The sequence below is a fragment of the Nothobranchius furzeri genome, chromosome 6 (genome assembly GCF_043380555.1).
Source record: "Nothobranchius furzeri strain GRZ-AD chromosome 6, NfurGRZ-RIMD1, whole genome shotgun sequence".
In the NCBI taxonomy this organism is placed as follows: domain Eukaryota; kingdom Metazoa; phylum Chordata; class Actinopteri; order Cyprinodontiformes; family Nothobranchiidae; genus Nothobranchius; species Nothobranchius furzeri.
The window spans coordinates 75,628,331-75,641,775 of record NC_091746.1 but is presented as its reverse complement, the minus strand read 5'-3'; the positions used below and the strand labels follow the sequence as shown (position 1 = coordinate 75,641,775).

Sequence of the window (13,445 nt, the reverse complement as noted above, 5' to 3'; positions counted from 1 at the left end):
AATCACATCTGAGCAAAAACTCCAAACCTCTGACCCTACTGAAAAGTTTATTAGGAATGTGATACCATATAGATGGTGGATAAGAAATGCAATCTTTTATACATTTAATTCTGAACGCAGCAATTATGGATTCAAAGTCTAGAGCTTTTAAATCTCCATTTACATATTCCTTAACTAATTGTGATTTGCGTATATAGTGAGTTTTATTTTTCCAAATAAAATTAAATATAATAGAGTTGGACTGTTTAATTGTCTTTGGAGATGTAAACATTTAATAACAAGGGAATATGAGTCTTGACAGACCTTCAGCTTTGGATAGCAAACTACGGCCTAAAATGGATAGATCACGTGTTAGCCAATGATTTAGTGTTTTTTAACTGCATTGTGCTTGGGAATTAGGTTATTATCTTCTTGATCCTTGACATTTTTACAGATTATCAAGCCAAGGTATTTAACCTCTTCTTTCACTGGAATATTATTAACAAGGCTTTGTCTGCAACTGTGTATCACACTTTTTAGGATTAAGTGTTAAGCCTGATGCTTTTGAAAAGGAATGGACTTTGTCTATTGCAATAGGGACCATGTTTTGGTTTTTAAGAGATAGGGCCGTATCGTCTGCAAATGGACTGATCTTTAATCAATTTCCCTCTGGGATTAATAAAGTATTTTTGAATTGAATTGAATTAAATTCTTTCTAGAATGTTTATTCCTTTTAAATCTGGAGAGCATTTTATGTATATGGCCAACATTTCAGCTGCAAATATAAACAACAAGGGGCTAATAGGGCAGCCCAGTCGAGTTCCACGATTGATGCAAAAACTATTGGAAAACCCTTGGTTGAGTGCAATACTGCTTGTAGGGCTGCAACAAACGATTATTTGGATAATCGATGAATCGGATGGGGTCTCGACACGATTAAGCGATTAATCGGATTACATAGGGAAATTTTTAAAAACTGCTAGGGAAACGTTTTTTCTCTCCTTCCTTCACTTTATTAAACACAACGTTATTAGAAAATAGTTCAATAGCAGAAAAACAACATGCTATCACCTAAAATGTCTTACAGCTGCTATTTGTGACGACTGCTGCTTGTTGAGGTGTGCATGATTTACTTGACAATAATAAGCTGCTCAGTGTTTGTTGTTTTGCCCTGGAGATCATAAAGAATAAAGTTAGCCTATTATGACACAACATGAACTTTTAGCATAGCAAGTAAGAAAGTGTTGACTCCACCCAGCCCCTTCCATGTGTACCATGCGGTTCGCCAGACAACACCTCTTTCTGCCTCATTTTTCAAAAAAAATAAAAATAAAAAACCAGAAATGAAGCCTTCAGAATACTTTAGAAGGGGATGGGCAAGGGAGGATAAGGTGTATAGACAGAGACCCTAAGCTACACCTATCTGTGACCTAAAATGCTTGGTCCAAGTTAAACAGCTTCAGGCAATTCTCATCTGTCTTGTTTGATATCATTTGTAGACAATTATTATAATTGGGGATGTCAAACGACACATTTTTAAATGTAATTAAACATAGGCTGTGAATTAATCAAAATTAATCACTATTTCCAAAAATGACTGTAAAAATACCAAATAAAACAAAAGTAAATGAATGCCGCCCTCCTTGTGATGATGCCCTGGGCAACCGCCATAAAGTCACATCAAGAAATGCTGCTGATCGTTCCAATGATCCCAAATTCCATTTCCAAAACATCACCAAACAACTTCATATTTTAAATGGACTCCCATTACGCCACATGAAAGCAACTGAACCCAAAAATACATTAACCAGTATATAACCGCACTCTCACACAACACAACAGTGGCTCTCTGGCGCCCTCTTGCTTACTGTTATGTTCATTTCCTGTGTGTGTGTGTGTGTGTGAACATTGCTTCAGGTGCTCATGGCTAACTTGTGATCAAGGTTTTCTTGATATCACCTCTTCTTATTGTTCATATTTTAGCTCTTTTATCTCCTGAGCCAAGTGATAACTTTGGTGCCCGTCTTTGAATAATGAAATGCTCTCATTTAGATCCCAACAAATAGTTTTTTAGCTCAGCGTTTGTTCTGTTTGCTGGCTTCTGGGCTAAGGATAACCATAACTGTTTATATTTAATTGTAGGCTCTAGAAAATCCGATCTGTGGTCATTTTTATAATTATTTAGCCTATTTAGGTATTTTCTCTGGTTTGAGTTATTTCATACAGTTGTAAACACCTTTTACTTTATACACTTTGTAGGGTTAGACTACACACTAGAATCAACACTGTTTGCTATCAGTTGTAGATTCTGAGAATGACCAAGCAGATTAATCTATGAAGCTCATATCATGTATACATATCCAGGATACTTATATAATCGATTTAAGTTCATACACCAACCTGTTTGGTCTATTTTTTATCCAAAGATTAACATTTAATTTAAGATAATTAAATTTAGTAGCAAAAGTTTGTTTTTGAATCAGAAGTTAGGAATCTTTGCTTTTCAATAACCAGAAATAATTATACCTTTCTGTGTTTCATTTCAAATAATGAGGCAAGTTTAAAAATGAAGAATTTTTGACTAACAAGTTTAAACTTTACGATTTGAATGACAATTAGAAATGAATATTCACGGATGACAATTTAATGACAATTTTTAACAGCTTTGATATTAAACTTGTTTTAAAAGGCAAACCTGTGACTGGATGAAAGCTAAAATGGAAATACAAGTTTGGATGCGTGAGTGGATTTCTCAGAAGGTTTCTTTCAGAGAGATGAATGCGTTCTGGGTTGGAAATGATGGTTTGCAGCTAACTGAGTTGTTTACTTAGAGAAAACAGCATCAAACACAATCTGTCGAAGTCTACCTCACCCAGTATCAGAAGACCCCCTTGTGGATCCGAAGTGTCCAGGTGGAGATGGTTTCCTCCAGGCACGAGGTTGGTAGAAAAACCTCTGGCACGACCAAATCGGTCCTGAGATGTCTCCTTGGGTCACTCGACTGGTGGAACTATTTGCGTCTCCAAGAGGGAAACCAGTGGATCCTGAGGAAGGTGGAATAGGTGGGGAGAGCAGAATAAAGAGAGAGAGGTGAAGAAGGTCATACAAAAGCCAGCTTGAACAAGTGAGTCTTCAGCCGCTTTTTAAAGGAGACCACTGAGACCACTGATCTCAGGCTCAGGGGGAGAGAGGTCCAGAGTCTGGGGTTCACAGCAGCAAATGATCTGTCACCTTTGACCTTTAGCCTGGTGCTGCACAACCAGTAGGCTTTGGTCACTGGACCTCAGGGACCTGCTGGGGGTGTAGGGACTAAGAAGATCACCAATGTAAGATGAAGGTGTGGAGAACTGTCTCAAGTTCAGAGCGGGACAGAATGGGACTCAGCTTAGCAACGTTCCTGAGATGGAAGAAGGAAGAGCCAACAAGAGAACTGACATGAGAATCCAGGGTGAGAGCTGGGTCAAAGGTCACGCCAAGATTCCTGACAGAAGGTTTGGTGTGAGAAGCAAGCTGACCAAGAGAGTCTCTGACTTTGGGAACCAGCTTGTCTGGGGCACAGATGAGGATCTCAGTCTTATCTTCATTCAGCTGAAGAAAGCTCCCACCATCCAGGTTTTGATAGAGTCTAAGCAGGTGTGTAACAGCTGCAGCTTAGACATCTCATGGGGCTTAAAGGAGATGTACAGTTGGATGTCATCTGCATGAAGATGGTAGGAGATTCCTTTGAAGGAGCTCGGGATGTGCTGAAGAGGAAGCAGATAGAGGAGGAAGAGCAGAGGCCCCAGCACAGAACCTTGTGGGACACCATGGGTAAGAGAGGTGGTGGAGGACCTAAACTTGGAGATGGCCACAGAAAAGGAGCGCTCAGAGAGATAAGAGGAGAACCACTCCAGAGCAGATCCTGACAGGCCTACCAAGTCTCTCAGCCTCTCCAGTAGCAGGTGATGGTCAACAGTGTCAAAGGCTGCAGTCAGGTCCAGCAGGACCAGAAAAGAACAGTCCCCTGTATCACTGTGAGTCAGAAGGTCATTAGAGACCCTAAGAAGAGCTGTTTCAGTAGAATGAGCTCTACGAAAACCTGACTGGAAGCTATCATAGATGTTATGTTCATCAAGAGTCCTCAGAACACGCCCACTCTCAGCAAGAAAGCTTTGGTCATGAGTCAAAAACATGTGACGGCAGTTACCCTTTACTCTGGATAAACTCTCTGTGTTAGATAGATAAGTGGAAGCTGACCTTCTGATTTGCTGAGCACACATTACTGATCGTCAACCATAATCATAATCATACCCAATGCATAATAATTCATTTCAGTAATTAAAATACATTTATACTGAACCAAGTGATTGTTTATGATGATTATAATAAACAGTAATAAAGTCAGAGAGTTTATTAATATTATTATTTAATTATTATCGTGAACTTGAAGTGTCCTTCTTCTGGGATGGAACAGCAGCAGATCATGGATATGTTCTTCAGACATCAGGACTCCTGGGTTAATCTGTGGATTTGACAGTTACAGTCTGACCCAGCTTGACCCAGCTGGCTAAATGTGACCTTTGCCACAAATTAGAGAACCTTCATGATGCTACAACTTTATCTTTTTATCTTTAGTGTTTGTTAATGATGGAAAACTTTAAGTGACAGTGTGTGTTTTCCCTGGCGATAGGGGGCAGGAGATTTTTAAATCGTTGCAAGTCAGCATTATTTTTGTGTTCAAGTAAGACCTTTCCAACAGATGGCCGTTAGGGTCAAAAAGCCTTGGAGGTGCAAATAACAAGAACATCAGATTCCCTTTCATCACTGGCAACAAGTGAAGAGGTAAATGCGTTATAGAACGTTTATTAATGCTGAAAGTTTTGTAGCTATGTGTTACAAATCAGTAAATGGGTTTTGTCCTCTCGGGCTTCCGTAGAAGGAAGCGTGGCATCCAACGGCGTCGCCCAGAGACTTAGACCCGCTCCCATGTATTTTACACCCAATTTTTATAGTCATATGTTATGAAACCGCTAATATTTTTCAACAGCTAGGCATCTTTTCATTCATTTACAACATTTCAGTGGATATTTCCAGATATTAATGATTAAAATCTACACATTGTCACTTTAATGACCGGCTCAAATCAGGTGAATAACTGAGTTTCTATAAAATGAAATGACTGTTGAGGTTTTTTGTAAAAACATGGATGCTGCTTTTTGGTGGAGGGAGATGAAGACGTAACAAGCTGCTGGTGTTTTCAGCTGAAGAGAAGAAAAGTGACAGCAGCAGGAGAAAGTGCAGTAATCTGGAACACGGAGACGCTGAGATGAATGAAAATCAAAGTTATCTGTGGAGTGTGTGTCCATATGGTGTGAGCTATGGGGGTTGATGGGGAAGAGCTTATTCGGGCTTACGTAACAGAAGAGTGCAGCTTCTTCAACCCGACTGTGAGAAGAGAGGGAGAGAGAGAGGGAGACAGCAGGCTCTCCATTTCCTTCTTGCAGCTGTGCACGCTGGGAGATGAGAGCTGATGTTTTATTGATGCTCAGCGTGTGTTTGGCTGTTAACCGTCCGGGCAGCGTTAACAACACGGCTGCTGTTCAGTAGGCTGCTGAGAGTCCTGTCGTGTTTTACCGTGCGGGCATGGATGTCGCTTCTCTCCATCAGAGCTACTCCAACATTTACTCACCTCACTACCAGGTAGGACCGTCGGGGGTCAGCAGAGCAAGCTGCTTCTCTCTGAGCCAGTTCCTCATGCATAGTCATCGTAAAGTCTGTGTTTACTCGCTGTGTTGATGCGACTCTAGTTAGACTCGAGTCAGTAACTGGTTAACGTGCAAATAAACTCACAACAGGAAGCTTCCCTGACTTTTCCTTAACATGCATTTGATTCTGTTTGCAGTGTAGGCATTGACTTTAAAGCTGTTAATTAATTATTGACCACAGCTCTAATGGAGCTGCAGATAACGAAGTGCTGCACGTGTTTGAGGCATCAGCAGGGATTTTGGATGCGTTTGGAGCCTCAGATGATAAAGTTTCCTTGAGAAAAAGCTCAAGGAGCAGTTATTCCTGGCCATTTTATTTTTAGGTCCACGCCAGTTTTAACTCACATCACTCAGTTGTTCCCTGGTAAGGTCTATTCTGGGGTCCCGGGGGGGAAGCTCCCCCAGATAGTCGAACCTCGGATTCAGGAGGAACAATGTGGTTTTGGTCCTGGCCGTGGAGCACTGGACCAGCTTTAGACCCTTAGGGGGGTCCTGGAGGGCGCGTGGGAGTTTGCCCAACCAATCTGCAAGCGTTGTGTGGATTTGGAGAAGGGGGGTACTTCAGGAGTATGGGGTACCAGGTCCTACGAACTGTTAGGTCCCTGTAGGACCATGTCAAAGCTTGGTCTGCATTGCTGGCAGTAAGTTTCCAGTTTCCTTTGCCACCGATTCTGTTCATAACTTTTATGGAGGGATTTCTAGCCACAGCCAAGGTGTGGAGGGGACCTTGGTGGCCTGAGGATCAGGTGTCTGCTTTTTGCAGATGATGTGGTCCTCTTAGCTTCATCAGAACGTGATCTTCAGCTTTCGCTGGAGCGGTTCGCAGCCGAGTGTGAAGCAGCTGGGATGAGAATCAGCTCCTCTAAATCTGAGACCATGGTCTTGATTCGGAAAAGGGTAGAACGCCTTCTCCGGGTCAGGGATGAGGTCCTGCCCCAAGTGGAGGAGTTTAAGTATCTCGGGGTCTTGTTCACAAGTGAGGGAAAGAAGGAGAGGGAGCTCGCTGTAGGTGGATTGGTGCTGCATCTGCAGTGATGCGGGCATTGTACCGGTCTGTCGTGGTGAAGAGAGAGCTGAGTCAGAAGGTGAAGCTCTTGATTTACCGGTGGATCTACGTTCCTACCCTCACCTATGGTCACGAGCTTTGGGTAGTGACCGAAAGAATGAGATCTCGGACACAAGCCGCCAAAATGAGTTTTCTCTGCAGGGTGTCTGGGCTCTCCTTAGAGATAGGGTGAGACGCTCGGTCATCCGGGAGGGGCTCGGAGTAGATCTGCTGATCCTCCACATTAAGAGGAGCCAGATGAGGTGGCTCGGGCGTCTGGTCAGGATGCCTCCCTGGTGAGGTTTTCCTTTTCCTTCCACCACAGGCTCACACCCTTCAAACTCCAAACAGAGAGACCTCTGCTGGGTTTTGACTCCTGGAAATTGTTGCTGTGAGGCCAAACTTCTGAACAATGGTGCCATAATGCAGCTCCAGATGAATTTCATTAGTTTCAATGTGTTTTGTGTTGTACAATAAAAAACATATTTATCTTTTTGTTTATTTTAGTCCTTTGTTCCAAGCAACATAACCCTGTGCTTCCCGAGGTCTCTCTAGAGTCCGCAGCACTGCAGGAGGGCGATGTCATTCAGATGGTTTAAATGAAAGCTTTTGAGAAAGAAAAGCACCAAAAGGTTCAGCAGAGAACGAGCTCCTGTGTTGGGTGTGTTCATTATGGTGATCTTATACTTTTAGCTGTTCTCCAGGCTGCCTAATTCCACAGAGCAGCGGTTCCCCAGGTTGGGACCCTGCTGTGAGCTAGTCATGTCTGGTTTAACAAAGTCAGGGTCTAGAGACGATCCCGTCAATCAAACAAAGCTAGAAAAAGATTCATATCGTAATATTTTCACTCTAACTGATGTAAAAGCTAATAGTTGTAAATACAAGGCATTTGTTTTTCATTTTCAATTTATAATAAAAAAATAAAAAGCAAGTTTTTTTAATTATTTGTTTTTGAATTGGATAAACAAATGTTGTTTTTGGTGACAACTGTTCTGTGTAAATAATACGTACTTTACATTTAATTTGTAATTCTGTCTAAAAAAGGACACACGTTGGATGAAACTATCATTCATGTCGTTTCCTGATGGGAGCAGCTCAGAGATCCTTATGGAAGTAACGAGTGCTTCTGGAAGATGACTTTCTAGATCGGCTCACTTTGCAGAGACAAAAGTTTTAAAAGCCCCAAAAGGAAACTTCTAAAAGTGATCGACGGGATTGGTGATGTAAGAGTTACCGCATATCCCCCTGCTGACACACGTCTGACTCAACAAGGTTGAGGCGGTTACTGTGAACTTAACCGATGAGGTTTAACTAAGCATCCTCTCTCTCTCTCTGTCTATCCGTGTTTCATCCTCAGCTCGAGGCTTTGAAAGAGCAGAATTCCAAACACCAGGAAGAGCTCAGCCTGTCGAAGCAGCGAAGCAGCTCAGAGAAACAGCGGATCAGTGTCCTCTGCAAGGAAATGTGAGTACTGATAATAGCCCGGGTGTTTTTTCCTGCCTGGTGCCCGCTGTGAAGGTGACCCCAGCCTTCCAGTTCATTAGGCCGGCGCTGTTAAATTTAGCCTGGAGGTCTGAGCTGCTCGGGTTATGTGGAAGAGGTGGTGTAGCCGAACCACGACTGGCAAAGTTGGTCAAAAGAAAAAACATAACGTAAATCAGAACAACCCAAATATGAGGTCTCTAGAGATGCTCACACTCATCATGTATGTTGTAAATAAGCTAGACTGGACGTGATGATGGAAACCATTCAAATGCATTTGACTCATTATCACAGCAGGAATAGCCTCCTGAGTGCTCTGGCCTTCATATAAAACTTCTGCATGAATGTGTTCAGCAAGATATAAACTTCTTAAAGGAACAATATGTAAGAATGCTACGGTAAAATAATCACTGATGTCCCAGTCATGCTGGAAGGAAGGTCATGCTGAAACAGATTTCATTCTCAGCCGGCTGGGAGGTTTTTGTCCTTTCCAAAAACAAAAGCGGGACGTAGGGTTTTTCTCAGTGTCAAGGCGCCTGGCCTTGTGAGGCGATGTCTTGCGAGGCCAGGCGCCTTGCTTATGAGGACACGGTCCTTCCTTGGTCAAAGAAAACGAGTAAATGGAACAGACTTGCATCACGTGACCGCGGCTTCCATGCAGGGTATCCGCGGGTCCTTAAAAAGTCTTAAATTAGCATTTCCAAATTTAAGGCCTTAAAAATCCTTAAAAATGACAAATAATCCTTAAATACAGTTTCCAAAGGTCTTAAATTACCAAAGACTCAATAAACAAGATTACTTTATTTCTATAAAATTTTCGTGAATTTCTAGTTAGTGTTCAGCATTTTATGTGTGTCATATTTGCATAAGTGGAACTGTACACATTCAGTTGGATGTGAAAGGGGGCTATTTTTAGATGAGCACATTAGCTGGTTAAGCTAGTGGGAGATTGCGCCATGGGGAAGTGCAAGTTTAATGGTAACTGGATGGCTAATCCCACGTTCGCGACGTGGTTAGCACCGATTTCAGGCAATAGCTGGAAATTATAAATTAAATGACATTTAAAAAAAATTGCTTAAATTTGGTCAAAATGGCCTTAAAAAAGGTCCTAAAAAGTCTTAAATTTGGCCCCCTTAAACCTGCAGATACCCTGTCCATGGTGATCACGTAACGTCACGTGACACGGGAGACAACGTTATATTTTATACGTATTAGTTTCAATATAAATATATAACGAGTCTTTTACTTTTTAAATTGTGTATATGTTTATTAAATTAAATATATAAGTGAGTTACTACCCGCTAGCCACCGAAGCTGCAACTACTAAGCTACTAGCCAACCATAGATAACTTCTTTGTGTCTAAAATAACATTTTAAATTAGCTGACTTACTTTTAAACTTGAACTTTGCCCCGAAGTAGCTGCCGGCTTCTGATCCGCCGTCCTTCTGAAAATACCGCGGTGTATTCTGGGTAATTTTTGACCAAGGCTAGGCTACAAGACACCTCCAGTGTGTCCTCGCTCAGCTAGCTAAACGGCTAACAAACGGAGAACACACGCGTCAGTAGAACATGAACACTGGAACACGTCTTGGCGGCTCCTGATGACGTATCTCCTAGGCAACCGGGGCGGGGCCAAGACACCAAGGCAGGTTCCTTGGCATTGAGAGACACCTGTAGTTACTGTTTACAGCCAGTGAGTTTAGGGGTTGATGAGTGATCATTTCTGGTGAATGTGGGTGTGTCAGGAGGCTGGACATGGTTCAGAAACACCTGAGCACATTTGTAGGACAGGTGAGGTTCATAAAGCAGAAACTGCATGGAGCGGTGCATCATGAGCTCAAGGCTTTAGTGAGCAAAGTTTTATACAATGGAGGAAATAGTTATTTGGCCCCTGGCAGATTTTCTAGGTTTGTCCAATGACAAACGTACAGTCTGATTATAACGGTAGGCTTGTTTAGCAGCGACAGACAAAAGGAAGATTAAAATTTTACTTTAAATAAAGGATAGAAACTGATTTGCATTCATCTGAGTGAAATACGTATTTGAACCCTCTAAGATAAAACCTTGTTTGCATACACACAGGTCAACAGTTTCTTGTACCTGATGACCGAGTTTGTGCACATTTAGGAGGATATCTGGCCCCCCTCCTCTGTGATGCGGGTGTGATGGAGGCAGGCTGATGCTGGAATCATGCTGGACGTTACACGGGGTTCCTTATATAGGAAACGTTTTACTGGTTGGCTTCATGAACTGACCTGTAGTGGAACATTTACTATGTGAAGGTCTTAAGAAGACTTGTCGTGATTTGGCGCTACGTGTCCCACCCTGGCCTGTTCAGTCACGTGTCTCTGTTCATGGCTCCCACCTGCCTCTCGTTCTCCAATCAGCCAAGCTCCCAGCCTCGTGTGTTTAAACCCTCTCAGGTGTGTCTTTAGTCGGTTCATTGCCTCCATGTCCTGCGTGCGTTCATCATTAAAAACCTTTACGTCTGCCTGCCTGCTTCTTCATCCTCACCTGCGCTTCACTCACCAGCACACGTGGCACTATGTAAATGAACTTGACTTGAATAAGGAAAAAACAGAAAAATAGACGTTGAGCTGTCTGTAAAATCTGTCCATTTCACATTTTCTAATGCAGAAGAGCTTCTCCAACTCTTAAATCGTGCAGTTTCCTGATGTAAAGTCCCGTTTCCTGTAAAGCCTAGATGCATCTGAGAACATGAAGGTTCTGGAAGTACATTTTCTAAATCCAGTCACAAAGCGGTATAAAACTTTGTGGAGTAACTAAAGTAGTAGTAACGAACGTCACAGATTTTTCTTTTGTTTATTATATAAATTATTATTTTAACCCTGAATCTGTCATCATTTAACGTGAGTCTACTACGAGGAGCTCTTTAGTGTGGAGCACCCTAACCCGTCTAAGGTGACCACCTTTCTGTCTTTAAGCAGGTAGCTGTAGATCTGCAGCCTGAGACCCAGGTCTATTTATAGACCTCTGGCTTTAGCGAGGCTGTCACGTGCCTTTGTGAGCATGTGCATGTTTAGTGCACGTACACGTGTGTTTCTGAGTCCTTGCATCCCTCTACCCCCCCCCCCCCCCTGAGTCATCAGCGCCTCGAGCTGTGACGTCAGCGCTACAGATTGGCCTTACTGGCTGGGCCACAGTCATCCTTCTGAAGCGTGTCGAGGAGATGGAAACACAAAATGTCAGCAAGGCCGCGTCTGTTCCGTTTCTTATTGTAGGTTTAAATAATTACGGGGGAAAAACGTCTGAATGCACAAATCATGTTAGAGCTCCGTGTTGCACCCCCCACCTGCTTTGTCCCAACAATGTGTTCCTCCATCCCCCTTCCTGCTGTGATGTAATCTCTCCTCTCCTCCTGGGACCGCCTGGCTCCAGCAGCTGTGACATCATCAGAGTGTGTGTGTTTGTCTGGAGACAACGTGGCGTTGTGTCATCTGAGACCGCTGGGGCCGATGCCGCTCTGCGTGGTCTTTGTTTTGTAGGCACAGTCGAGCTGGGACCAAACCAGGAGAGTTCGTGTCTTGTCTCAGAAAATGTCACCAACACAAGACGACAGCTGATCAGTGCTCGCTGGTTGCCGTTGCTCTCAGCGTCAGTCTTAAGGCTTCTCCGTGGGTCTGGAGAGATCTGCAGCTAGAAATCAGACAAGCTCTTCTCTGAATGTTTTTAAAACCGAGCTCAAGACGCATTTCAGCTCTTCGGCTTCTGGCCAGTCACAGTGAAGGATACACAGTCACGTTGCTCTTTATTTATTGTGTTGAATCTTTTTTAGGTTGTTGTCTGTTGGATTTTTAATGTTTTAGTGCAGTTTGCTTTATGAATAAAGCGATGATGATGATGATGATGATGAAGAACACCAGTCAGAGGTAGCCTAAGTTATACTTCTCTACCTTTGTGGGTGCGGAGACACACAACGCCATTTTGCCTCAACGCAAGGACTCCCTAAGGACTCTGAGCCTCGCGGTGTGTGACGTACGCGTCTCAGCTCTGATTGGCTGGGTTAGAGTTCTCAGGGGGTGGTGGTATTTTAATGGGAGCCCCCCATAAGGAAGCACTGGCATGGCTGGCCAGGCTAGTCTTGCGTTCGGTACAGCCTGATCTCTTGTATGTTAAAAAATGCAACAAGTACTTTTGCATCGTGGAATACTTGAACAAGGAGTAGAGCCGGCCGCAAACCGGGCTTTACCAGCTGTATTTATTTATTTATTTATTCTACAGCGGGTGAAACGTCATTCTAGAGCCTAAAAGAGGATAAAATAAGCATCTTACATTTATTTTCCCATCCGACTGTTACAGGTACAGCATATCTGTCTCAGAGCAGCCTTCCATGGCTGCTGCCTGCTGTGTGGCGGTGCAGGATGCTGGAGAGCTGTGATGAGAGTAATTATTACACAGCAACAAGCTGAATACTAAACAGTCTCCTAGTCTCCTGTAGCCTCACAGATCTTTGTTTGATTCAAATCAAGAGATTGGTCCTCATGGGAATAAAAACTAATTCTCACAGAAATAGTTTAGTTCCAGTTTTGAGAAATACCAGAAGCTAGAAAACGTATCGTCATCGACATTTCTGACTCTTATCGAGGTCATTCTTCCCATGTCAGTAAATCTGATAATAAAAAATAAAAAGATGTGTAGGTTGGCAACGTTCATGCCCGTTAAGAAGCTGTACCACCTTGAGTCACGTAAAAATGTGATGCACTTGACAGCCCCATCTAGTGGACAACTCGTGCTTCTGCACGTACCTGTAGTTATCGTCCGTTTATCGTTATCGAGGGGAAATCCTCGATGTGTGGTATATTAGTTTTAAGCCGTGTCGCCCAGCCCTACCAGAAGCTGTAACCTTCATCTTATATCATCTGCTTTGTTTTCTACTTTAATGCTTCAGCACAATGTGATGTTGGTGTTTAGTGACTTGTAAAAGGTTCTGACCTGGTGCAGGCGTTTGATTTCATCCTTCATGTCCTAAAGCATAAATGTGTCCAAAATGGTTTCAAATGGGTTTGTATGAAACAAGATCAAAGTGGTGTGGGGACACATATCGAGATATCAGCAAACACCGAGTCACAAACTACTTTACCAATTTAATATATGAAACTAGTGACTTACACCCTTGTTAAGTCATATTGAGAGAGACCAAATATGGTATAGAGTCGTCTTCCTCCGCTGATCC

At 42.8% G+C, this 13,445-nt stretch overlaps 1 protein-coding gene across 3 annotated transcripts in view; it reads left to right on the top strand.

Moving 5' to 3' along the window:
* Nucleotides 1-13,445, top strand: part of clip1b (CAP-GLY domain containing linker protein 1b) — a 64,198-nt gene that overhangs the window by 33,210 nt on the left and 17,543 nt on the right. For all 3 annotated transcript variants that reach the window (XM_015943510.3, XM_070552566.1, XM_070552567.1), the window contains one exon: nt 8,126-8,232. In XM_015943510.3, the coding sequence (XP_015798996.3) occupies nt 8,126-8,232 (107 nt within the window). The remainder of the gene's footprint in view (nt 1-8,125; nt 8,233-13,445) is intronic.